Source organism: Silene latifolia, chromosome 11 (assembly GCF_048544455.1).
Source record: "Silene latifolia isolate original U9 population chromosome 11, ASM4854445v1, whole genome shotgun sequence".
NCBI classification, from domain to species: Eukaryota; Viridiplantae; Streptophyta; class Magnoliopsida; order Caryophyllales; family Caryophyllaceae; genus Silene; species Silene latifolia.
The window spans coordinates 11,663,056-11,689,251 of NC_133536.1; the positions used below are offsets into that span (position 1 = coordinate 11,663,056).

Genomic DNA, 26,196 nt, shown 5'->3' on the forward strand with positions numbered 1-26,196 from the left:
TTAATTATTTATGTATCACCGCTCCACTGTAAATAACTTTTAATAAAACCTAATATTATTTGAACTTGATTTGATGCTCAATTGCTCATATTTCACTTGTCCGCCTTTAAGCGCAAACAATTTCGCGGTTTTCAGAGTTCCTTCCATGAACAAACTTCAGGTAATCGCATCTTTCTTTCTACAATTTGACTTGTAATTGTAACTGATTCTTAGGGTTTGTTATTCATAATTGTTGATTTTGTTTGTATACAGGTTTTGATTGATTATTATTCATTTATTCTCTTGTCGGAATTAAATTAAATTAATTGGTGAATTACTGAATTTTGAATTCTTCTTCAAGTTTTAGGATAAATTATTCTCAATTATTCAATTGCGAAATTTATTGATTGATTTAAGCAATTTTTAGGACAAATTATTCAGTATTTTAATCAGGTTGTTAGAAATGATGTTGTGAGTATAGAGATGTTAGCAATGGCGGTAGAGGAATGATACTGTTAGTATTACGCGGCGTTGCTGATGTTTGCTTTCGACGACGATGTTGTCGAAAGTTGTAATACTCTTGTGTACATCTCCTTATGTTAATGTATTGTGTTTTTCAGTTTCGACTCGAAATGCTGTTGAAAATTGTATGACTTGTGTGTAAGTGAGATGTATTTTAAAAAAAATCTGAATGTTGATTTTTTTTTTTTTTTTTTTATCATTTTGGGATTAAGGCTCTGATGTTGTTGTTGTTGATGATGATGTTTTGTTTTTAGCTCAGTGATTTCGAAAGTTGTATGACTCGTGCGTAACTCATATGTAAATGTTGATGTTTTGTATTTTAACTTGTGATGAGTCTGATGACGGTGTTGTTGAAAACTCTATGGCTCGTATGTAACTCAGGGCTTGCTGGGAATGGGAGAAATTATTAAGGAAGTAATGAGAGCTAAAATAAGAAGAAATGGGAGGAGATTGGTGGTTAATGGTGGTTGTGGAGGGTGGAAAGAGGAGGTGAGGGAGGAATTATTACCTCCATATGGAGGAATGCATTACTCGAGGGGGAGGGGAGTAACAATTACTCCCTTAATGGAGGGACTATTACACTATATTTCCCCATTTCTATCCATTTTTATCTCCAACTCCCATCCCTTCCCTCCATTTTTTTGTTCATTTTAGATCTATTACTCCCTTAATTATTACTCTCATTCCAAGCAAGCCCTCAGATGTATTGTATGGAACTGTTAATGTTGATGTTTTGTTTTTCACTTATCAGAGTTATGACTGAAAATGTTGTTGGAAGTTGTATGACTCGTGTGTAACTCAGGTGTATTGTATGGTATAAAACTCCTACTGATGATGTTTTGGACTTGTGCCGACAATGTTGTCTAGTTGTATTACTCGTGTGTAGTATAAAACCCGTAAGGTTTTTATCCATTAGTGTAGAATGTGGAGTATCTTTTCAGCATATGATATTTGTGATATTGTCGATCGCAACTTTTGAGTGAAGGCGAAAAAAACCTTATATTAAACTTGACATCAACAAAAGAGCTAGAGATTGGAAAAAAATGAGACCATATCGAGCACTATTGGTTGATATATTGTTGTATTTCATTATCTCACACCATTGTATTCTAAATTGGCATTTTATGGCTTTTACATCAATGTTTTAAGGTTTGCGCCTGTTAGTCTGTTACTCTGAGATTGAAAATTTCTATCTGGTGAGTTTGATTTTGATATTCTTCCATATTAGTGATCTCAGGTATACTGTGACAAAAAAAAGCACCAAAATTGCTGATGCATAATTAAGTGACTATTTGTCGCCAAAGTTGGAAACGGAATACTATTTTGGAAAGAGTCACCTAAGTATTCATCCCAACCTCGAAGTGAAACTTTTCATTTCAGATAACTAAAGCTTTTGTGGGGCCCAACGACGTTCTCCTAGAGTGTTGACGTGCTCATTTAGGGTGTGAAAAGATGACTCTTCGATGTGATGAACACCCTGATATAAGAGCTCCAGATACACACTGTGAACCTGTGAAGAAGTCGAGCAAAAAAGCTTGTTTGAAATGCAATAAACGTGATGGTGTCTTGGTGTGTAGCAATAATGACTGTCCAATTGTAGTTCACAAGGAATGTATGTCTTGTGCTGCTCACTTTGATGGTAAGGGTAACTTCTACTGCCCATATTGTGCATATAAACGCTCACTAGTTGAGTGTCGTAAGGCGAAAGAGTTTGCCATTTCGGCCGAAAAGGCACTTGCTAGTTTTCTGAATACGAAGGCAGTTGGAAGTGCTGGGGATGTGCAGACTATTGGAAGTTCGAAGAGAGAAAGACCAGATGTAAGTGGTTTTACATTCCGAAAGGATGTTCTTCAAAATGGGTTGTCAATGAATAGGGAGGATTCTAAGAAACCTGATGAAATTGGAGGATCTCACTGTGGAAGAGTAAGTGAAGGGACAATTAAGTTAAAATCGCTGAATGATGATGTTAATCTCGTAATGGATAATGTTATTCCAGTGAGACTCAAATCAGAAAGTTTGAAACGTCCGAAAATTGTAGTGGAATTGGAGGGATTAGGTGTACAAAGGAAGCAAACACAGATAGAGCCTCATAGGAGCACTGTCTGTTCGGCAAGAAGTGACGCGATGGACATTGATGGAAGTTCTTATAAGATAGACGCTGCCACATTACAAGATGACTATACTAGTTGTGAGCAACTGAAAGTTAATGCAGAGGATGCTGATCAACCTGCTGAGATTCAGAGAGGCCACTGTGATGACGCCAAAACTGTGGTTAGGTCACTAAAAGATGATGCCTGTCATGCCGGAACGCATGATGCCTCTACGACACACAAAGAATCTGGAATTTTTCTCGAAAAACATATAGAGACTAATAATGTAGACGAAGTTTATCACGAAGAAACGGAAGAGAAGGATCAGCAGCCGGTAGAGGCCTCTACAAGACCTGATATTAATATGACCTCTGTCATAGGAGGTGTTACTGCAAATTGTGTGACAGTAAATTCTGAGAATTCTGGGTTTGAAGAGCATGCTAGCTGTCGGAAAAGGAAATGCTGCGAGTCAATGACGCACACAGAAGCAGTAAATATGGCTTCAAGGAATCAGCAAAACAAAAATGCAATTGGTGGAAATTATGATGGACTGCTTGAGAAGGTTCACAAACAGTCAGAGCCTCGAGAACCAACAGAAGTGATGAATGACAAAGCTGGAGATACAAACTGCACCTTAGTTGAAGTTGAAAATATCTCAGTAGGTCACATGGCAGTGAACAAAAACATCGCTAACCAGACTTCTGATGTTGGAGATTCTCACTGCAGAAGGGCAAATGAAGGGGCAAAGCAGGTAAAGTTGCAGAAACATGATGTCAATTCCGTGAGCAAGCAAAATCCAGGACTGTTACATGAAGAGTTGGATACTAGGGATGAAAACAAAGCATCTGAAGACAGTCACCGCATAGCGCATAGACTTGGCAGTAAGCGGGAATGTACTCAGCCAAGCAAATCACCAAGATATTGTGAGAGTGACCTCGAAGACTTTGAAGAGGAGACCCAAGTGAAATCTAGGCAGAAAGTAGATTCTCGAAAACAAATGTGAGTTTTTACCGTAACAACCTGATTACGTTATTCTTGGTTTTTATGCTGGCACTGATGTTTCACTGCTGTGTTTCACTTGAAATTTCTGTGCTTGCTTTGGTTTCCTATCATTTATGGGAAAAACTTTCCTTAATTTTTTTTTTCCAATATAATTATCCCTTATTTTCGCAGATTTCTTCCAATTTCTCACTGTTTGGTTGATTTATAGTCCTACCTTCAATTTTCTTCGCACGTGTTTGCACATCGATCTTTATTGTGAAATGATTATATTGTCCATGTGTACTTTTACCCCTATCATTTTAGTGTTTTCCTTAAATATTGTACCATTGTTCAGAATGAGCGTGTTTGCGAGTCGGAGAACTATGATATCGAGTGAGAAACAATTTATTATGTCAATTATTTATTGTCTTTAAAGTTTAAAGTTCACTTGGGTCACTCTCACCAAGATATTGTGAGAGTGACATCGCTAACCAGACTTCGAAGACTTTAACACGTGTCGGAGTGTCGGACACGGCTATTTTGGGTGAATTTTCCTATTTTGTGGTCTAAATTGAATTGTCGAAGTGTCGTGTCGGACACCGACACGTGTCTAACACGCGACACGGCAGTTAAGTGAAGTGTCGGAGTATCATAGCTCATGATTTTGCTTACTTTTGCAGTCAGCATCAGCACCCATCTGTTTTTACTTGTAGACGCAAGAAGTTACCGTGGACCAAAGAAGAAGAAGAAATGTTAAAGGTATGGGTTTCTCTCGAGGGCTTTTATATGGATGTGCATGTTATGTTGTGAAACTAGGTTCTTAAACTTGAGTGAATACTTCAAAAGTACTTGAGTTAATTTTTTAGCGGTCATATTCTCTAATCTCATGATGTCTAGACTCCTGGGAATGAATTTCTGTGATTCTTGTCCCATCGTTTCATTAATCAAACGGGGGTCTCTGGCTAGTGGCGACCTTTTTGTCTTTGCAAATAAAGTTAGTTTCTGTTCAAATAATTTACTTTTCATTATGGGGTTTCGTAATTGTTTCTATTTCCAATGTGGCTAATGTGTCAATACTCGTCAACTTTGGTATATGATGGATTTAAGCAAAATGGTTCATTGAACTCTTTATGCTTCTAGCCTTCTAGTATCGGTGAAGAAGCAGGGTGTCAATGCATTTTTAGACGGAATCTTCATTATGGGTCATACAGATGCAACCTCTTTGTGGTTTCTAACTGGAGTGATGTTGTTGTCGTGATGTTTGATTGTTTGGTATGATAAATTGGAGAAGTTCATAACATGGCTGGAGTGTTCATTTTTCAAGATGGGAATGTTTGTGTTCTTTACTCCTGATATAAACATGGAACTCTGATTCATGGTGTTGATCAAATTACAAATAGGAGTTGTTGGATCTGTGGCTCTCTACTTGACACTATGAGATGAACTGGAATGATTGGTGAGGGGTATACCCCGTGGCGGATTATGTGTCCCATTTTGTGTTTCATCTTGTGTCCATCATCCCTCCTTGCGACACATCATCAATTTAATAGAAACAACTACTCCAATTTCACATGTGGGTCCCCTTTCAATAAAATATAACTCACATACTCCCTCCTATTCCAGATAACCGTCCTGTTGTGAATATGGCACAAGAATTAAGAAAGTGAGTTTAGACCACACAAAACGGACAATGGGACAGTTATGTGAGTAGACGGAAATGAAATTGAATTTGGACCACACAACACTTACCAAAAATGAACAATGGGACATTATTGTGAATAGACGGAAATGGACAATGCGACGGTTATTGGAATAGGAGGGAGTATATTAAAGAAAGGGGAACATCATATGAAATAGGAGGTAGTATTATTTTTATTATGTGAGAGATGATGTGTCGTAATATAAAGGCAATGAGACACGAGATGGGAGACAAAAGTAGGAAAGAGGATCTCAACTCGTTAGTCCGTTTCCATTATATAGTTTAATAATCCCAGAGCAACTCCTGTTTTGATTAGTGAAAGGTCTCCCAGTAGGAGCTGGGTCCCAACGCCTAGGAGTGACAGCTACTCCTTCCGTCCCAATCATGTGTTTACCTTTGATTAAAATATCTCTCACCAAAAATATAAAAGGTTAATCAAAGGTAAACAAATTATTGGGACGGAGGAAATTCAATTTAGTGATGTGTAGCTTAAGAAAGAATAGCTGGAAATGAGAAAGGTCAAAATCCGCAAATTCCTATTTACACAAATTGGACCTTTTAATTCCTATAATATTGTTTGCTTTTGTGAACTTATATTTGTTCTTCCACAAAGTCTCATTTGAGACCGTCTTAAGCTTAAGGCAGCCTTTTTTTTTATGCAACTTGGTTCATTTAGTGCTAGTTAAAGTGACTATGTTGTAAGCTTAAGACGGTCTTAAACAAGACCGACCCTTGTTTCTCAAGCTTATTATTTGCCTCTAGTTGTTCTATGAGTTTAACAAAGATACGTTGTGTTAATTCGTGATTTCATATAATTTATTTGCAATAGATGGCATTATGCACCACAAAAGTAGATCGATCACATCGAGTTCAAATTGTGCTAGTTTTTCAGCGTTTTCCGCTAGTAGTCACTTTGCGATTTTGTTGTCGTAGGAAGGGGTGGCTAAATTCTCATTGATAGCCAAGAAAAATTTGCCATGGATGAAAATTTTGCAATTTGGAAGTCATGTATTTGATGGCACCCGCACTCCAGAGGATCTCAAGGATAAATGGAAGAGAATACTCGGTAAAGCACACGCAAATGCTACCCCTAAGTAAATATAAACGGTGAATTAGTTTTTTTTTTTTTTTTTTTTTTTTTTCTGGAGAAAATTGTGAAATTGAGTCCCGACACATGTACGTAGCAGATTGTTGGGTGCGGTTGTTTCAGTTCCAGTTTGCATTGGATCAAGTTGTTTCAGGTATTAAGTTACAATTGGTATAATCAGGTGTCAGTTCGAATCTCAGGCATTCAATTCGGCTTTTACTGAAACCGGCACTCTTTAGTGACTTCTTCCTACTGTAGTAGGATTGTACAGCGAAATTGAATGCGGAAATTCATTTGAATGGTTGCTACAATCTAGGTAGCACGGACACGGACACGGACACTGACACGACACGGACACGCGATACGGCATCTCATGAAATTTAGGACACAGGACACGTCATTTAAATTTAATAAAATATATATTTTATATTTATTTATGTGCGATTTTATTTTTGAAAAAGTATTTGAATAATAAATTTAAATAAATTAAGGTAAAACTTGACATTAATTATAACTCATTCTCATTTCCAAAACTAAAAACTAACTTATAATCAACTATTTCGACATCTCATTACTAGTCTAAATAACATCATTTACCGCTAATTCAACTTATTTCCCCACCAAATTCAACCATATAACAATTCACGCCATTTACCTTAAATTCAACTTGATTCCGTTTGAAGGTGTGTCCAAATATCATGGACACGGCTCAAAATACCATGGACACGTGTCGGACACGTGCCCAAATAAAAGATGAAAGTTGGACACGGCTTTACAAGTGTCCGACACATTTTGACGTGTGTCCGGCGAGTGTCGTGTCCGACACGGGTGTCCGACACGGGAACGCCGATTAGGAGGAGTGTCCGTGCAACCTAGGCTACAATGCTACCTACCTTCTGTACTTGGTCTAGTTATTCAAGGAAGATCTAAATGCCGGAGATGTTAATGCAGAGATGGCTCGTTTCCAAAACATTTCGGTACTTGCCTCGTAACATTGCTACTGTTGCTTTGGGTGATATCGAAATTCTGAATTACTCCCCGGCTAGGGAGTTTTTCCAAAAAAAAAAAAAAAAAAAAAAAATCGATACTTCCTATAAGAAAAGAAACGATAAGTCTTGCTTCAGACGGTCTGAAATAAGACGGATTAAATGTCATCATTTTTTTAATAGAATAGCCTATCTAAAATAAGAATTTGCGGAAAAGAAAAAAGAATTGCATTCCATAACTGTTGCTAAATGTTTTATTTGGGATAAAGTACAGGCAGCTACCTTATGTAGTGAACGACCTGAAAGTAACTTAATATAGCTTCCCTTCTGGTAACATCATACCGTCGCAAGTATCGGAATATTTACACTCACATTTAGTCGAGTAGAGAGGCGAGGCTAAGAGTGGGAGATTTAAGTGGGTACCGAAAGAAATTTGCTTTGCTGCTACAGTTTATGCTATTCATCGTTTAGATTACTGTTCCACTCGGAATCAAAGCGTCCTTGATTATGGTTACAATGCCGCTCTTGATGAAGTACCCGTCTGTCTCCCTAGCGGCTTCTTGTACATTGTCAGTGTTGATGATCTGCAGTAGAAGCAGTACGGATAGTATTCGTAAATAGAACACGTGAGAAAAGTATAGAGAATTTGACATTTTACTGATTCTATTATTTGAGAATAACTTGACTCATACTATGTATAAAACAAAATTATAAACCGTTTTAATTACTTTCGAGACAAAAAATTGAGAAAATTTATAAATTGGAATCATTAGCTTTGCGGTATAAGAAAAATATTATTTACAAAAATATATTTCAACATGCTACTTAATTCTTTTATTTAGTTCAGTTTCAACTTTTCATTTCTAAAAGCAAAATGCAATGAGAAAAATGAACAACTAATGAGATACCACTATTATATATCTAATTTAGTAGAAATAAAAAAAACTTTATAAGCCGTGCATTTAATGCACGGAGTCTAACCTAGTTTCTACTACGCAATTAGTCAGAATACTTGTAGTCGTAGAAGAATAAATTTCATGATGACAAATCAAGCGTTAATGACGATAAAAGATTTTCGTTCATCTCGCTATATTGCTTGTGTTGTCATATACCGTCACAACGGGAAAGATAACTTGAAAGCAAAATATACAAGAAAAGTTAGAAATTTTGCTGATAATGGAAATGGTAGGGACTGTAATATGAGGTTATCGACTCACTAACCTTGACATTGTCCCCAATTCGTGCATTCTTGTCGATAATTGCTCTCTTTATGTGCGTGTTCTTTCCAATTCCGATAGCTACACTACCCTTGGCAGCCAGGAATTTCCTGTCAGCATCCGTCTGGAAAGTAGAACAAGTCATTAGTCATTAGCTGAAGGACAAGTGCACCACAAGCAAGAGCAACTAATTGGAACGTTTCGATATAGAATTTGTAAGGATCAGTGCATGAAAACACGAAACTATCATTTCTACATCGGTTTCTGTCTTCTTCTTTTCTTTTCAGGGGAATAATACATCTTTTCACCGTTGTCAAAAAGAAAAAGAAAAAGAAAGAAAAAAAAAAAAAAAAAAAAAAAAAAAAAAAACTAACCTCGTAATAATCGGCACCCATTAACAGTGTGTCCTCAATGATTGCTCCCTCTGAAATACAGGACCGCAGACCGATAACAGAGTGATGAATCTTGCAGTTCTGTACAGGGATATTTATAATTTAATTAGCATCAGAAAGTACTGCATCTGTAATTATAATTCTGACACTAAATATTCTGAAAATTGGCACAATTATTAAACTTGTTACCTTAATCACACAGCCTTCACCAATAACGCTGTCTGTTATGTCAGCGTCGAGCATCTTTGAAGGAGGCAAATAACGAGGTTGTGTATAGATCGGAGATGAACGATCATAGAAACTTCAAAACAGAAACCAGCACCATGATTATAATAAAGAAATTTTAGACAGAAACATTTCAGACTTTGTGATATAACTAGAAAGTAGAAACTTATTGCAGGGAGGAGATACCTGAAATCGGGCACTGGTTTTTTCGTAATACCTAAGTTGGCATTGTAGAAAGCCTCAATTGTACCGATATCTTCCCAGTAACCATCGTACAGATATGCTTGCACCTACATTGGATTAATGAGGAATAATTAATTAAACTGAAAATAAAGCATATGATACATGACAGAGGGAGCTGGACATACTCTCAGGCCTTCAGCAGTGGCGCCGGGGATCACTTCACTTCCAAAATCATTAGCTCCGGGAAATGTATCTCGAAGCAAACTTAACATTACATCTTTGCTGATAACATATATTCCCATACTTGCAATGTAAGGCATTTCTTTAGCTCTCTCATCGTCCAGACCTAGTATAGTTGTATCAACCTGCATGTGCTCGAAGAAAAGAATTAGAATAATGAAGTCATTTATAAACAGGATGACGGGACAAACAAGCTACCGACAAAACAAAATATATGAATCTAAAAATACTAGCAGTACCTTCATAGCTTTCAACTGTTCTCCCTTTGGTTTTTCAGCAAATTCAATAATTCTCCCTTCCTCGTCTATTTTCATCAAACCAAATGCAGTTGCGCGCGCTTCATCCATTGGCAGTGCAGCAACAGTGATGTCTGCATCTGTTTCTCTGTGAGCTTGGATGAATTTTTCATAATCCATACGGTACAAATGGTCACCAGCAAGAATCAAGTATTCCAGAACATTATGCTCTTCAAATAGCCACAAATACTGCCTGACAGCATCAGCGGTACCCTGCAATACCGGTCACCCACGAGTATTTAGCCTTGCAAGCAAGTTAAGGAACGTATGGGAAATGCGATGTGAGTAAGGACAATCATCATAGCCGTACCTGAAACCAGTTCGGGTTTTCAGGGCTTTGCTGAGCTGCAAGAACCTCTACAAACCCCTCATTCTTGTAACCTCCCATGTTACTAGCATATGCTCGTGACAGATGTCGGTTCAGAGACGCAGAATTGAACTGCGTAAGAACATAAATTTTCGAAATGTTGCTGTTCAAACAGTTGCTCACGGGAATGTCAATGAGCCTATAGTTCGCACCAAGAGGTACAGCAGGCTTCGCTCTCTTCTTCGTCAATGGGTAAAGACGAGTCCCAGCACCACCTCCGAGTATAATTCCCAAAACACTCTGCATCACAACACATTCAGTAATCAAGTCAGTTCAACCAGTAAACTTCTTTTCCAAGATTTAGAACGACAGACCTACTCACTATCTACTAAAGGTATCGGTGATTGATTGTGTTCCGTCAACTCCCTATTCCGTGCCCTAAGGACCACCAAATTACAACAACAATGCTGAGAGTTCAAAATGCCGTTTCAACTATTTTTTCCCCGGCTACAACTCAAGAAGTGTCAAGTACACAGTTATTTTGTGTGAAATTTTCACTTTTTTGGTCTACAAAGAATCAAAGTGTCGTGTGTCGTATCAGAGTATCAACATGCAAGCAAAGTGAAGTGTCGAAGTAACATAGCCATAGGTTTCATACACCGCTTTTTTTTATTAGCAACAAATTCAAAAAGCTCTTAAATCCTGGATCACACCTTTTTTTTTTCTATTAACAAACTGAAGTCAAAAGTGGCGCCATATTCAAGACATCAGTTTACGTTAAGCAATGGTGATCAACTAGCGCCATATTCAAGAAAAAGGAAATTACGATTTCCGATAGTTCATTAACAATTCACCAGACAATTAATTAATTACTCTTTCCGTCTCAAACATTGTTTACATTTCTTTCGTTGTAAATATAAAACCGATCATGGGACTCCAACCATCAGGCTAAGCTCTAATAACATGTCAAAAAAACCATTTCAACCAAAAGCTTTGGTTAAGCTGATGGTTGGAGTCCCATAATTCGGTTTTATATTCTAACAACAAATTTTAATCAAAAGTAAACAAATGATGAAGACGAGCGAGTAATTACTAATGATTAATAGCAAAATCTCACAATTCACTTTCTATAGTATAGTAACAAAATACTATTCAATTATTCAAGATATAATTGACGCACTAACTACAAGAAACACGATCACAAAATTCACTTTCTAGTAAAAACAATAAATAATCGAAATTAAACAACAACATTCATATAACTATCAATCAATCAATCAATACGTATGGTAAAAAGTGATCATTTTAAGGTCGCATACGAGATTTTGCACTTAAAAAAAATAGAAATTAAACGACGAAACATACTTCATTTGTTCAAAATCCGTCTCACATATTTTGAAAAACGTAAACAATCAAACGAACTAAAGCAAGTAAAAAATCAAAAACAAGTAAAGAATGCTCACTTTACTAGCTTCAGGATCAAGACAAGTCTGAGAATTCTTCGAATCCGAAACCGCTTTAGGCGAAACAACAATCGGACTTCTCCGTACCTGAGTATTTGAACTTCGAAGAAACGACGTCGTCTTATCCATAACCTTATCACCTGAAATCGACGACGAAACGAAACCAAAACCATTACCATTACCGTTCACAACAACATTTGGTTTCGGCAATGTCGCCATTGGAGAAGAACATGAAGGTGTTCTCATTGCTCCAATTACATTAATACTTGCCATTTTTGGTAACAAAAATCAAAATTTTGAGCAGAGCAGAGTGCGATTGCTGTTTTTTTAATTAAAAACCGTCTACAACAGTGAATAATCCTCTAATCAGAGTGTAAGTGTTTTTTTTTAATAAAAACCGTGTCGATAACAGTGAATAATCCCCTCGTCGAGACGGAATATGAGTGTGTGAGAGTAAGTGAAGGGAGAGATCTAGGAAGGGTGAGTGAATTGGGAAATGTAATGAAATGAAATGAGGGAGGTGTGAAGTGGGAGTATGTGTATGGTGTTATATGGTGATTGAATGTAATGTGGACCGTCCAAAGAGTATATACTTTAATAATTTCAGAATTTAATTAATACTTGTGATATTTATTAATTTATTTTATTTTTTTCTATAATTTGGGAAATCTATTTGAGGTGTGTGGGGACCATGAGATGGTGTAGTCGTCTAGGTACATGTGATATATCTTGTGATTTCTTGTGATGATTGATATGGTTTGGTAAGGTACATTGATATGAGCTTAGCTTTGGTAAGGGAGTACATTTCTATGAGTTTAGCTTATTGGTCGAGCTATCGGAATCGGATCAGTTAAATTTGTCAAAGCTCGATTAAAGTGGTTTAAGTTTGAGTTACGATATTGTAAACATAAAACGGATTAAATAAAATTAAACATAAAACGGGTTAAATAGAGTAGATAGAAAGATAGGAATATAGGATAAAAGGTTAACAGAAGGTCTTGTTTGTGACTGTCACAAGCTTGTGACCTTTCACAACTCATCTCTCACTTGTTCTCCCATTTGCAGCTGGTGAGAAGTCACAAGCTTGTGATGAAAATGTCCGTCATAAATAAGAATTTGTGACTTGTGAGAGACTAAAAGCATAAATTTTAGGGATTAACAAAACCTGTTTTATTCGAGGGTACTTATTTAATTATGGATTATGGATACTCTATAGTTACTTTTATTTTCAAACAAATTACAACAATTCAAATTTTTATTCCATTGTATATCCACTTTTACAGACTCCTCGTTCAGTAAATTTGTCATTTTAAGAAATATAGAAGATGTTAGAAAATAGGAAGAAGTACAGAACATGTCGCTGAAATGTAACCATATAAAATTGATTTCATTCTTGAAATGAATTTATTAGTGCATCCTCCATATTAGTGTTGACTAGTTATTGCAGACTGGGCTGTATCAATGGGCTAAAAGTGACCCCAGCAAACTGTTTTTTTTTTGCTGGTAACGTTTCTATCTTTGCCGTCGGACCTTGAAGGCTTGATTATAGTGTACAAAAGAAAACAACCACCAGAGTCGATGAAAGTCATTATACATGTCAATTATACACAAAAAGTCGTCAGAATGTAGATGGTAAGCACCAGCGTTAACAACATTACGCCAATCCCTAAAAGGTTACTTATATAAGAAGCACCGACAATTAGACTAATTACATACTTACCATCTACTAATACTAATACAATTAAGGTGGTGTTTGACCAAACTTTAAAAGTGTTTTGGTAATTGAAAAGGCAAAAACAAGGCCAAACACTAGAAATTAGGGAGGATTAAAACTGTTTTTAAAAAGCCAAAAGTTGATAACAAAAAGTAGAATAGCAAATTGTTACTTCTAATGTTCACTCTAATGCCTAAAAAACCCTAAAAGTAGTTAAGCCAAACATAAAATTTTATAAAAAAAAAAAAGGTTTTTACCAAAATTTGGCCAAACAACTGAAACTTTTCCAAAAAGTAACTTGTGAATAAACTCCTATTAAAAAGAAAAAGCACTTTTACATGATCAAAGCCAAACACCACCTAAATATACAACCGAGAAATGCTGCTACAACAACAGAAAAAGGAAACAAAAAAGGCCTGAATCCATCACTACTACTAGGTAAAATAATTAGAAAATTGAAAGGAAAACACGACAAGAGAAAATCGTGCATTTTAAATATATTTTACCGTTGTTGAGGTTGTATCTTAACATGCCTTATATATGTTGAAACTCTTGAAAGTGCATTTGTCTATATAGACTGTAGAATATCAGAGTGTTGAGGGTTCTTTAAAGCAGTGACATGCTTCTCGAAACAGGCTGAAGCAAGTTCCCTCTCTTGCAACTTTCCTAACTTATCGTATACTATTGCCATCAAATAGAAACCCTCTGCTGCTAACTCGTGGTACTGCAAACAAGGTGCAAGCTGTTATGAACTCGTTGAATTCTTGCCGTATACAGAAATAAAATAAAAACAAAGACGTATATGTATGTGATGTATCAAGATTGGAAAAGAGTGGATTTCCTGCATCGACGATGTTTTCTCTACCTAACATCCTTGAACAAAGGGCTCTCTAATCGGTTTCTTGGGTTGATGCTAATTGGTGACTGTTGCAGATATATTTGAAAATAAAGAAGAGACTGATAACCAATTGGTACTATTGAAAGGCTACATCCACAAAAAACGTTTGGGATATTCTCTTGTGTACCCCTGAAGTTTTTTGTTTTCTAAGGTGTACCCCTCGTTTTTCACAAAAAACTTTGAGGGACAATAATTCTATGTTACGAGTTCAGAAAAAGGTAAAAAAAATTTTTTCAAACCAATTATTCTCGTCAAGGCCTTGAATTAGAAAAAAAGAATTCACCGCTTTTTGAACTCGTAGTCTGTAGTTATGGTTGGTCAAAACTTTTTTAACGAATAAACTTTGACCGACCATAATTCCCGACTACGAGTTGAGACGTCGGTGAATTCTTTTTCAAACTGAAAACCTCTTAAAGAAGGTCAATTTGAAAAAAAAGTGTATCGTATTCTGAACTTGTAACCAAGAGTTATTGACGGTCAAAGTTTTTTTGCAAGAAAAGAGGGTACATCTTAGAAAATGAAAAAGTTGAGGGGTACACGAGAGAATATCCCAAAACGTTTCAAATGCACGACTGCAATAGCCACGGCAACATCACGACTGCAATAGCCACGGCAACATGAAGATCAAAGGAACCGTAAGAGAACTCACCTCCAAAAGTTCAAGCTCGTCACAGGCTTCCTTCAAAGAGTGGAGCAGCACATCTGGTTCTTCACAAACTGAAGCAGTATTCAAAACAAAAAATTAGTAACAAACTATACAAGTAGAAAGGTTTTTAGTTTTGGAAAAATGAGAAACAGCACTATAACCACTAAGGCTTCGAATTCAAGTCAAGGCGTGTAGCCCTGTAGCCAGTTAATTTTTTAACAGAGTAGCCTTTCATGAACCAGAGAATAGAGAGTGCAGCCTAAATACAAGATAATGCTCAGAAGCTGCACCATACTGCAATTTTCGATGCAGTTACTGGAAACACCTTTGTGTTCTCCTTTTTCATTATAGAGGAAATGTTACCCACCTGAAAAACCTGGATCAGAAAGACGACATTTAGCCTCTGTAATGTGAGCTCGTGCACGGAGTTCCAAACCTCCATGTCCAAGAATCATTGGGAAAACCCCATGAAGAAGGGTTAGAGCTCTTTTCGCTTCACTTGGCCCAAACATGAGCCAAAGCTCAGCCAGTGTTAGTGTTGCAGATGCTTTTAGAAGGTCCAGATTGAAAGACTGACAAAACAATATGCTTGCCAGTGCATATGGAAGACCTAGAGCAGCATTTCCCGCTTTCTGAAAAAACAAATTAAAGAAAAATGGTAAACTAGAAAAATACTTAAATCGGGAATACCTGAGGCCCCTATATCACGGCCAATCACAAAAACACATTGATTAGATTTAAATCCATAATACCTTGTGAGTTTCAGCCAGAAATAGTAGAACCGAGGCATTTTCCACCTGAAGGTTGAATTTGTAACATGTGCAAAACAGGGAGTGTGCAACCTGTGCTGCCTGAAATAAAAACAGTGTTACATTAAGACTACGTAAATAACATCATCAAAGGCCAGCACCATAAAGTGAACTCGACAAAATTAATATATAAGACCACAGTTCTGCCAAAATAAGACAATTTTAATAACACCGCTAAAGGCATCAAGTGCATGATGAAAGTATGCAAAGAAAAGCCGGTAAAAATCAGCCAAATACAACAATCCTTTTTTCACAAAGACCATGCAAAAATCAAATTCTAGTGACGGGTAACTTTTTCACCCTTTACATTGACATAGATCACAATTCACAGGCTATGTTACTTCGACACTTCATATGAGCTCACGTACCCGTGTCCGACACTCGATCACAGGTATGCAAATATATGTTAATTCTTACTTGTGGCCTTCTGACTTTCCATAAACAGATAATACCCATAGAAATCTTACAACTATAGTACTATTTATGATCATTAACATGTGTATTTTGTGTAAACAAACTACATCCCTAGACTCGTTAACAAGATTTCATTATCAAGAGTATTATTTTCATATCATTATTTTGAAAGATTGTACCTAATCCATATTTTGACGGAGTACCAGCAGTGTTGACATAGGCTGATCAATAAAACTCATGACAACATAAAAATGAGATGGGGGGAGTTTTTTTTTTTTCTATACAAACTCATCTCATCACAGTTACTTTGCCTTGCAGTAGATGTTAACGGCAACGGTCAATAATGTCATCCAGGTCTATTCATTTATAAAGCAATAGTTTCAATTGTTGAATTATATTGAAGCTCCAAATTGAGAACGAGATCTTATGGACAGTAGTTCAGAAAGTTCAAATTCCCCCATCCCTCTGTATGATATTAGCCTTGTGCCTCCTACACTAGATAAAAGGACGGCCACATTTAACTGCTAAAACAGCATGGATGTTCAAACTTGGAAGTATATGACAAGAAAAAAGAACAATTAAACTGCCAAGCAACACTTTTGCAACAAAAAATAGCAAGCTGTAACTACATTTTAAAGTATAAAGCCGGCACAATTGGAACTTGGAAGGAGAATGAATATCAGGACCTGGCTAAACTGTTTAGCAGCAAGTAATGTCCGAGCTTGACGAAGGCTTGCTTCAGTCTTTATATCGTTATCAACACCGGTCACAGAGGAAGCCAACGCACCGAGCTCATCACATGCTTGTTGAGCAAGCTTTAAGTGTCCTCTGTCAGAAAAAAAAAAGTTAGCTGTTAGTGCATCTTAACAAAACCAGCATCTCAAAAAGTCATAATCCAGATTTCTAGAGTTTGCATGTACGAATAATATAACTTAGTCATTAGACACAAAAACAAAATCCACTTAATGGTCATAATCTACACAAAATTCACCTATGTAAAGCATGCTCATGAAGAAGTTGAAGCTTCAAAAGTGAGATCCTTGATTTTGAGATAACATCAAACTTCTGCTCTACTATTCTGAAAGCGGCATACGCATCTGAATAGCACAATGTTGAATTATAAGCCGAAGTTTAATTTAAACAAATATACATACAACCAACCAATAATAAGCTAAAAAAAGTTGGTAATATTGATATAAAAATATGATCAACTAAAACAAAGCTCACCCTTATAGCCCTTAAATGCTGCAAGATGTTGGACTAGCTTCATACACGCTAAGGCAAGATTATCCAAACTGATATATCCATCAAGAACAAACAGAAAAGCAAAATGATGTTCAATATTTATGTATAGCTTGGCATAATTTTTTACAACATATTTGGTACAATTACCTTGACGCGTCAGCACAGCAAGAAGCATAAACTAGTGCACTTATCCTTGCAAGCGGGGTACTGGTAATAAGATTTGCCGAGCCAAACACATTAGAATATAAGTTCTTATAAAACAAAATCAGGCATATTACAGCTGCAAAAGCCAGAAAAAGAAATGAACGATGGAAAATATGTCATCGTAAATCCTCACCTGCCATACATTTCCCAGGCTGTCGCACGGACTAGAAATGAATTACCAAGTGACTGAAGTACAGGTCCAGGGATTGAACTTTGTTGAGCAAAGAAGCCAAAAGTATCGTTTCCTGATCTGTTTTCTGGGTTTGTAATTAGAGAACTCATTGTCTTCAGTGAATTCTTAAGCCAAGCAGTCGCAAAAACACCATCACGAGGTATTTCTGAAGCTTCATTGCCAATATCACTTATTACATGAGAACTTAATCTCAGTTCCTACAGAATAGCAGAAGTAATGAAAATTTGGAGCACAAACTCAAATACATAACACAAATGTTATTCTAGTGTATTGTGATACCTGAAAAACATTAGGCGGGCGTGTCTTCAGGTTAACAGAAGCTTTAGGTCCAAAGCACAGCATAGGTCTTTGCACATGCTGCACATTAACCAGCAAATATAACATCTAAATAAATTTGCAGAAAACTATTCACATTTGCAGCAAAGTTAAACCCTCAAATTGAATTACAGAAACATCTCCACTCCACAAAAAAAAGTTGACATACTAGTAACCTAATGCTGTTGTGTTAGCGTTTTATCCCACAAAAAAGGTTTTTCTTACTTATCTAGGAATTTAGAAGTCTTCTGCAGCTACGCTTCATACCCAGTGACATTAAGACCATCAATTACTAAATCACAATTTCCAATTTGTCAACAAAAAAAAAAAAAAAAAAAAAAACTCTCCTTATCCTACTTCATATCACAAAAAGTCACGACATCAAGCTCAGAATAATATGGAACAGAGAAGCATAAGACAACTATGATAACTCAACCTTTGAAGGTGATATATTCAGGAATTTCATAACATTTGATCAACTGTTTTCATGAAAAGTTTTAACCTTCATCAGAGCCGACAAAATAAATATTGAAAGGCAAAGAAAATAACGCAACCTTTTATTTAAATTCAAGTAAAAACAATGGCTAGCAAGACAAGAATCTGCTTTGGGGACTATTTGAGGTGGTAAAATGCTACAGATATGAAACCCAGACCCCCAAAATCGAAGATGCAGTGCTGGCAATCTCAAATAGCTCTACAGTCTATACAGCTAAGGCTGCAATATTTCCATATTATTTGTGCCTTTTCTCCTAGGGCAGGTCACAATCATACTTAAATATCTTGGTTGAATTGGTCGTAACGACTTTTAACTCGCTAACTCACGGACAAATCAAGTGAACAAATTAAAGTCGACAATTGACAATATCTAAAAGCTTACCAGTAGGTCAAATTTTGCCATTGCAAGATGGTTGGCAGACACCAACAGTGTCATATTTAGTCTTTCTGATCTAGCCAAGGCTCTTCTCAGGAGCACGTATAACTGTTGATGGATAGTTAATGATGATTCAGTGCTTGTCATAGGCGAGTATGATGATCCAAGTATTCTTGAAGCACTTGATATGCCAAATTGAGACAACAAGTTGCAGATGACTGTCAAAGTATGTGCAAGACAAGTGTCGTTGCTTTGCTGCATGAAAACAGAAATAGAAGTAAGTCATATGAAAAATAAAGGAGAAAGATGATGAGCAGCAAGATGATACTTAGAAAACTGTAGATTACAATAACAACAAATTAACCTCTTAAACTAAAATATTTGCTAGGACTTCTAGATATCCAAGGTTTAACCATCAGGGGTTCTAGACTTTGAAGCATCTGGTAATGTTGCCACGACAAACGTTAAAAAAGTGAGTGGAGGACCCAGATATTTGTTTCGGGTGCCCCATTGATAAGTTAAAGCTATCATTATATAAAAACTACAGGCCAACATATTTAGCGGGAAAAAAAATAAAATAAAAAAGAAGGAAAAAATGCACATTTTTTGCCCTTTTCTGAGTCAGAGGACCTGATTGTTTATATAGTGGATTCGCCAGTAGCAGTAAACTGACATACTTCTAGGAACAAATTGTCTACTTGGGTGTCATTTCCCTTTTGGTTAATAAATAATTGAGTTATTTTATGCCCATATCAATCAGCAGATATGCAAGCTCAGAAGACCAAGTTAGTTACATGTCTACATGATCACATGCCGTAACATTCTAGCTCACAAGAAAATTAATTGCAACTATACCTGCTGTGAGACATGCACTGCTTCTGTTAAAACCTGGACATTGACAAAATCAAACAAAAAATTAGTAGCAAATACTCCAAACAAAATGACGTGTGCTTAAGTCATGTCGTTAGAGCGCAATGTACCTCTAGCGCTAGCTTAGGGTGGCCAAAGTGAACATGCAACATGCCCAAGCATAACAAGGCGATCTCATACTTCCCAAGGGTGTTGTCATCAGAAGAGGATGAGCAAAGATCATTTCCCTCCATCCCTGCACTTCAGCTCCATCATTACTATGTCAGCTCTCCATTAAGAGAAAACACCCAAGCTACAATATTCTGACAAATGAGATCAACTAACTTCAGCTTTGGTTCATCACATCCAATGCCTCTGAAAAGGTTTTCGCACCAAGCGAGGCAAGGGTCGGACATACACAGCCTTTTTCGTTCATAATAGTGCGACTATTTCTAAATTCTAATCGACCCTTGGCAAAAGAGAAACAGCTATCTATTCTACTTGCAAAAAAAAAGGAGTGTTTTACGACCTATTTTGGTTTTATTAAATAACTAAAGTTTATATCTGAATTGCTAAAAAACAATGGATATTTTCTTCCAAGATGAATAGATCACTTCCTTGTTACATGATATGATGATAGGAAAAATATCACTTAAAACAGAAGTTCGGGAAGGATTTACTTGTTACTAAAGTCACTCCCAAAATTACCTACGAGAGCTAGCTAACATATCACACCCATTTTTTTCTACTGCTAAAAAACTATCCGAGAAGGTGTGAGTATGTTGTGGCTCCTTTCTATATAACTATGCAGTTAATAAAAAACACTAAGTTTGGGCAATGACGCCTCATTTCCCAGAATATAAAAATTGCGAATTTGTCACTATTAAATGTGAAGGACCAGAGGAACAAAGAGTGTAGCCTTTATCAACAAGGACTACTTTTAAAACATTGATAGATTGTTTGGTGTCAGCTAACCTTCGAATGCCATAAACCTTGGTATTTGGCAGATTGTATTGTGTCGGCTAATCTTCGCATGCACAATTCGAACAAAGCTTAAAACCCACTCATGCAAACTCGTAAAATCCATCACTTACTAACTAGTTCAATGTTTAAGTCATCACGCTCTGAGTGCCCACATAACCTGTTGTTTAAATCTTTCAAGGACTTGTTTTCAGGTTTTCAAACAGACGTCTATGACATAATTTAACAATTCCTAATTTTAATCCAGTCGTCATTGAGTGAACACAAAGCATCTAAAACGCTAAAATTCTGACTGTATTTATCATATTTTAATAACACGGACATGCATATACACACACGAAAAAGATAGAGCAAACTAGCAAAGTCAGAAAAATATTAAATACCTGTAATCAAAATACCGATGGAGATTGTCCAAAGCCCCTGAATAATCGTCATGATACAGCATATTCAAGTAGCGCAAAAAATGAACCTGCAGTGGAGAGAAAAAAAAAACATTCAGTGAGAATATACTTCTTGTAAGCTGTAACACCTTAGTCGTACAAAAAGCTTATTTTCAGAGAGGCGCCCTCCCCATTACCATGAATACAGGGAAGATAATTTTAAATTTTCAAGACGTAACTTACACGATGCAATTCTGGTGCTAATTTCTGGAGTTGCTTTAGAATGGAGTCAAAAATATTTAGAGAAAACAAACTTCCATGCCTGAAACAAGCACATTTACAATTTATCAAGTTTTTTGCAATGAACAACAGTAGATAAAGAGATACAGCATTCATCAATATGCATACTTTTCAATCTCCTCAGCTTGCTCTAGCAGGTAACCATGAATTTGCCAATTTGCACGCAAGAATGTACCAGGATTAGCATCAAATTTTTCCGACAGATCAATTTCAGGATGCACATTTGGTCTCTTTTCTCTAGCTTTGGCACCACCCGTAATGGCCACCGGAACCTCAACACCTGCATTTAGAACATTATCCTTTAAAAGTCGCCACTGTATAACATGCACCAGAGCATGATTCTTTCTTCCAATCACTAACCATAAACTATCGTGGATTCATATCCAAAAGCAGAAAGTAAAAAACTGGCTAAGGATTATGTAAAGTTCGTCTCACCTCAATAAAGGCCAAATGTAAGTTGCATCAAGTATAAAATGCTCAATAGCGTAGTTCAACTCCTCTACCGGTGAAAAACAACAGTATTTTTTAATTTTATGTCCCCATCAGGCCACCATACTTATTCTCTCTCTGCTGTCGTAACGCTCTGTTATAACTTTTTATTTTCGTGAATAGAGTCATAGAATACATCTACTAGGGCCTTTTTAATGGAAGTTAGAGGAGCATGATGCAATTATGAGAGAAGTACAGCTGTCTAAAACTGAAAATTTTCAGTAATAGGTAGATGATTTTGGAGCTAATCCTTGTAAATCCTCTTTGAGATCCTCAGACTGGCACTTCGACTGTGAAAGTGCTAATGAATGAGATTTCAAACGCCACTTCTCTGAAGATATGGGATTTTAATTGTACTATGTCGCTAGGGGTTCCAATACAATTGATACTCTTCAGCTTCGCAGGCCTAATATGGTCTTAAGACCGAATGCGTGTCACATATTGGAAAAGTTGTGAATATGTGTGTGAATATATACTCTGACTCAAGTTGATTGGCATATATGAGGCACGACCCAATTTACTGACATACTTCCTTCCACTTCAGTTTGTATGAATGGGAAGCACCAAAGATGAAAGCTATTATGGCGATCAGCTCTACTCACCATATATCAATCTATAGTTCTTCTAGATTACTTAGCAGGATTTGAGGGTGCTTCTGAAGTAGTTATATTTGTGATTGAAAATCTCGAGCCTAGTACGTGAATGGGATCATTCTCCTAATACGCTTTTACTATTTCTCTAATAATATGTTGAGAAACTTTCCTGTGAGATCATCTATGATCTTGACATCAGACCTAATAGGTTTGAATACAAAAATGATGAGAGAACTTCAAGGCAAAAGAGTAGAATTTTAGATTCATAAGCAAATTGTTTTTTAGGTCTCCATATTTCCAATGGCAACATAACCCGAGTGCAGCACAGGATCCTAGCTCAAAGAGGCTGTTTGTTTAGGATGAACCATAAACATAAACCTTTAGTATCAAATAACTACACAAAACCGTTGATTACAGTAACAAAAATCTACATATCTGAAGCTACAATAGAGCACATTTGTAAAGATTTAAACCACATAGAATACCTTTAGCCAGTTCATCGATTACTCTAGGCACGTGCAAATGGAATGAAACTCCTTTACCACCTTTTTCACTAGTCTGACATTCCTCTGTATCTTCATGACAGCCAAAATTATCAAGATCCATATTATCATATTCCACTAATCTCTCTGACCCATCATTACCAGCATCCAAACGAGTCAAATCAAATGAATAAGAACCAGGAATCAATTCCTTACGATACGACTCTAAATCTGACAGCAAATGACATACTCCCTGCATTGTAAGATAAAATGTACAAGATTTAAGATTAATCAGGCACCTTTTACAGAAATATACTCCCAAATCCACCAAATCATTTACTGTAGCAGTAATAGTACAATAAAAGAGAGAATGAAGACAACACCAACATACTTTTGTAGACTATCAAACACTAATGGTAGAGGGAAAATTGTCAACAGGAATCACTCAATCACAGCTGTGGAGGAAGATTCTCAAAAAAAATTAAGACATGACTAGACTAGAATTTCTCCACTGAAGGAAAGGTATGACCGTAATTCTAAAGGTGCCAGGGCAAACACGATGCAATTTCAACGCATTGAGGCGCGAGAAAAGGCACACGCCTCAGAACTAGTATGCACACTTGATTTGCAAATAGAATGTTAATTTCACTAATACTCTTGTTCCATAGATAGGTTATTTTTACAGTTAGACTATACCTCAAACGATAACACACTGAATGCAAGTATGCACCGACGCAGAAATATCCCAAGGTTGCTGCTGGGATCCAGATTAATCTGATCATCTTCCGGAACACCTGAGTCGGGACCCCCCAGAATGCCTGAAAAGAGTTCTGTTGTGATTAAAGGTTTCCGTGTCACAATTTGACAGTAATAACAGGTTTGATTACAAGTTTATAATGAGAAAGTGGGGGGTTAATCAAACATCAATTGCACTTTTGTAAAATAACAAAAAAGTATAATGACGAGTTAACTAACCTTGAAACTCACTGAATATATTAAACAAATCATCGGGTTGTGCCAATGATGACAACTTGAGAGTTAATCTCTGGTCTAGTAGGCCGCCGATTTCCCTCAGCTGAAAGATAAGTTGGTCCAATTTTGGCTCCAAAATTTCATCAAAAGACTGATAGAAATTTAACCATGATAAGAGAATGATTAGTCAAATTAACCACTCTTGTAGCTAAGAAATAATTACCAAGACATATTCACTCAAATTTAAAGCTCATCGAATCTGAAACGGAGGACTAAAATGTAAACATCAAAACAAAATATAACAACAAACGTCAGAAAAATAATCCCAGAAGAATACAGTGAGTCAGTTTAAATCGTAAGGATTGTTCACCAAACAGTCGGAAAGACACATCAATACTTCAAAATCCAAGAGAAACAGATAACACATAGAAGTGCCACAGCTATATAGTCAAGACAAAGTAGACATACTAGCACATTGAAACAGCAAGGTGATATTGCATACATATCAATGGATAACGTTTTATGAACTCTAAACTTAATAAACAGTGAATTAAGATATGTAATCAACTCGGTATCTGTAAACGGAACAGCTTTTAAGCAAATGCAAGACACAACTACGAATAATGAAACCGACGTAGATAGTTCTATTTTCGCTATACTAAAATGGGCCCATCTATTGGATAGGTTTTCCGCGATGGATCACCTCTTTTACGACACTACAAAAGAAGATTTTGTCATTATTGCCTGCTCTTATATCTGTAATAAAGTGCAGGGTCTTATTCATTCCTCCTATTTAGCACCAATTATGCACTCGCAATTCTGCCTAATGCTAAATAGCACACTTCAACAATATAAGTATTGTCAACCGAACTTTTAGCCTTTAAGTTCTTATTTCAGCCATATACACCGAAATCTCCACTTAAAACACAGTCTACAAGTACTCAGAATGTTTTCCCACTCTCAACATGTTAGAAACTACGAATTCAGATAGCAATAATTAACATTACCTAATCATTAGACGACAAAACGACATCATTATCATTATGCTAGGTTAATTAAACTAAAATAATTATATCAAACATTGAGAAGATATCACAATAAAGCTAAACAGTACCCATGAGCACTTAGATCAACTGGCAAGGGGTTGTTCTAGCTTAACCAAAGGTCTCGTGTTAAAACTCATGAGGGAGAGCTTTAAAGCCCTAGTGGTCCTACCCGGCTCGAATCCGGATTAAACCGGATGGTCTACACCAAAAAATAAAGCTAAACAGTGATCATCCTTCTACAAAAAATAAGGTCATGATTTCGAAATCTTCAACCTAACAATCAAATTAACCTGAGAAGCTAGCATTATCAGTATTTAAATTAGGCATATTTGAATCTATGTTACTCCGACACTTGACACTTCATACACTTGCACACAAAATCACACTTCGATACTTCGTCTTAGACAACAAAAATTGGAAACTTGACACAAAATAATCGTATCCAACACTCCGAGACTTCAGTTAGCACATACTCTTAAGTACTAATTCAAAACCTTATATCATACAAAATCTAAAACATAATTGGCTAGAACAAAACCTAATGAATCAAATTAAAATCGGATCAACACCTTAATCAAGTTCAACAGCAAACAATAACAACATTTAAATCAGCAAATACTTGATTTAGCGAACAATTTCCGTACTATCATCATATCATACAAATTCTAAAACATAATTGGCTAGAACAAAACCTAATGAATCAAATTAAAATCGGATCAACACCTTAATCAACTTAAACAGCAGACAGTAACAGCATTAAAACAGCAAATACTTGATTTAGCGAACAATTTCCTTACTAATCAAAATCATCATATCATACAAAACCTAATAAATCAAATCGAAAACGGAGAAAAGTATACCTTAATTAAAGCGAGCAAGAATAATGCGAAGGAATTATGGTGAGAAACAGAAGAGAAATATTCAGGAAGAAAGAAAGGACCAGGAGTTGCATAGATTTGAATCAGTATACAAATTGATACTTTGTGTGGCGTAACTGTGAATGAACTTCGTTGTTGCTTGAAAATCATTCCCGCTATTGTTGCACTCTTTTGAGGTTTTGGGTTTTTTGAGTTTTTTGCATCGCCAGTTCGAAATTAGCCTCGAATGTATGTTCTGACGCTATGTGGA

General features: G+C 36.4%; 3 protein-coding genes across 7 annotated transcripts; 1 reads left to right on the forward strand and 2 right to left on the reverse strand.

Moving 5' to 3' along the window:
- On the forward strand, positions 1-7,308 carry LOC141611034 (uncharacterized). 5 transcript variants are annotated; one of them, XR_012528483.1, is made up of 6 exons: positions 1-160; positions 1,739-3,590; positions 4,253-4,331; positions 6,205-6,486; positions 6,547-6,662; positions 7,235-7,308. XR_012528483.1 is itself a non-coding variant. In XM_074429439.1 (4 exons), the coding sequence occupies exons 2-4, from the start codon at positions 1,954-1,956 to the stop codon at positions 6,367-6,369; spliced, it is 1,881 nt and encodes a 626-aa protein (XP_074285540.1). In that variant the 5' UTR covers positions 1-160; positions 1,739-1,953; the 3' UTR covers positions 6,370-6,657. The 5 variants fall into 5 exon arrangements, 3 of the variants coding, with proteins under 3 accessions (XP_074285540.1, XP_074285539.1, XP_074285541.1); XR_012528482.1 differs by having other exon boundaries at positions 13-160; positions 1,730-3,590; XM_074429439.1 differs by lacking the exon at positions 7,235-7,308 and having other exon boundaries at positions 6,205-6,657.
- Positions 7,309-7,555: 247 nt separating this feature from the next.
- LOC141611036 (glucose-1-phosphate adenylyltransferase small subunit, chloroplastic/amyloplastic) lies at positions 7,556-12,271 on the reverse strand. Its single transcript, XM_074429441.1, has 9 exons — positions 11,668-12,271; positions 10,208-10,504; positions 9,841-10,110; positions 9,547-9,726; positions 9,365-9,468; positions 9,143-9,254; positions 8,936-9,034; positions 8,566-8,685; positions 7,556-7,928 (listed from the first exon to the last, which is right to left on the reverse strand). The coding sequence occupies exons 1-9, from the start codon at positions 11,938-11,940 to the stop codon at positions 7,812-7,814; spliced, it is 1,572 nt and encodes a 523-aa protein (XP_074285542.1). The 5' UTR covers positions 11,941-12,271; the 3' UTR covers positions 7,556-7,811.
- Positions 12,272-13,224: 953 nt separating this feature from the next.
- On the reverse strand, positions 13,225-26,196 carry LOC141611037 (anaphase-promoting complex subunit 5). The gene is made up of 20 exons (XM_074429443.1): positions 25,929-26,196; positions 24,026-24,173; positions 23,747-23,868; positions 23,054-23,303; positions 21,595-21,766; positions 21,430-21,508; positions 21,190-21,275; positions 19,957-20,086; positions 19,832-19,864; positions 18,983-19,231; positions 18,070-18,147; positions 17,731-17,987; positions 17,541-17,600; positions 17,376-17,443; positions 17,140-17,245; positions 16,835-16,976; positions 15,678-15,776; positions 15,293-15,557; positions 14,929-14,996; positions 13,225-14,105 (listed from the first exon to the last, which is right to left on the reverse strand). Exons 1-20 carry the CDS (start codon positions 26,094-26,096, stop codon positions 13,950-13,952), a joined length of 2,736 nt encoding a protein of 911 aa, XP_074285544.1. The 5' UTR covers positions 26,097-26,196; the 3' UTR covers positions 13,225-13,949.

Excerpts from the sequence above, each read along its gene's own strand:
- LOC141611034 (XM_074429439.1), top strand. The coding sequence starts at position 1,954 with ATGACTCTTCGATGTGATGAACACCCTGATATAAGAGCTCCAGATACA. Across the intron at positions 3,591-4,252 it reads GTAGATTCTCGAAAACAAAT|TCAGCATCAGCACCCATCTG; the intron begins GTGAGTTTTTAC and ends TTACTTTTGCAG. Across the intron at positions 4,332-6,204 it reads AAGAAGAAGAAATGTTAAAG|GAAGGGGTGGCTAAATTCTC; the intron begins GTATGGGTTTCT and ends TTGTTGTCGTAG.
- LOC141611037 (XM_074429443.1), bottom strand. The coding sequence starts at position 26,096 with ATGATTTTCAAGCAACAACGAAGTTCATTCACAGTTACGCCACACAAA. Across the intron at positions 21,276-21,429 it reads TAGCACCAGAATTGCATCGT|GTTCATTTTTTGCGCTACTT; the intron begins GTAAGTTACGTC and ends TCTCCACTGCAG. Across the intron at positions 19,232-19,831 it reads CAGTGCATGTCTCACAGCAG|CAAAGCAACGACACTTGTCT; the intron begins GTATAGTTGCAA and ends GTTTTCATGCAG.
- LOC141611036 (XM_074429441.1), bottom strand. The coding sequence starts at position 11,940 with ATGGCAAGTATTAATGTAATTGGAGCAATGAGAACACCTTCATGTTCT. Across the intron at positions 10,111-10,207 it reads AAAACCCGAACTGGTTTCAG|GGTACCGCTGATGCTGTCAG; the intron begins GTACGGCTATGA and ends CCGGTATTGCAG. Across the intron at positions 7,929-8,565 it reads GAATTGGGGACAATGTCAAG|ATCATCAACACTGACAATGT; the intron begins GTTAGTGAGTCG and ends CTTCTACTGCAG.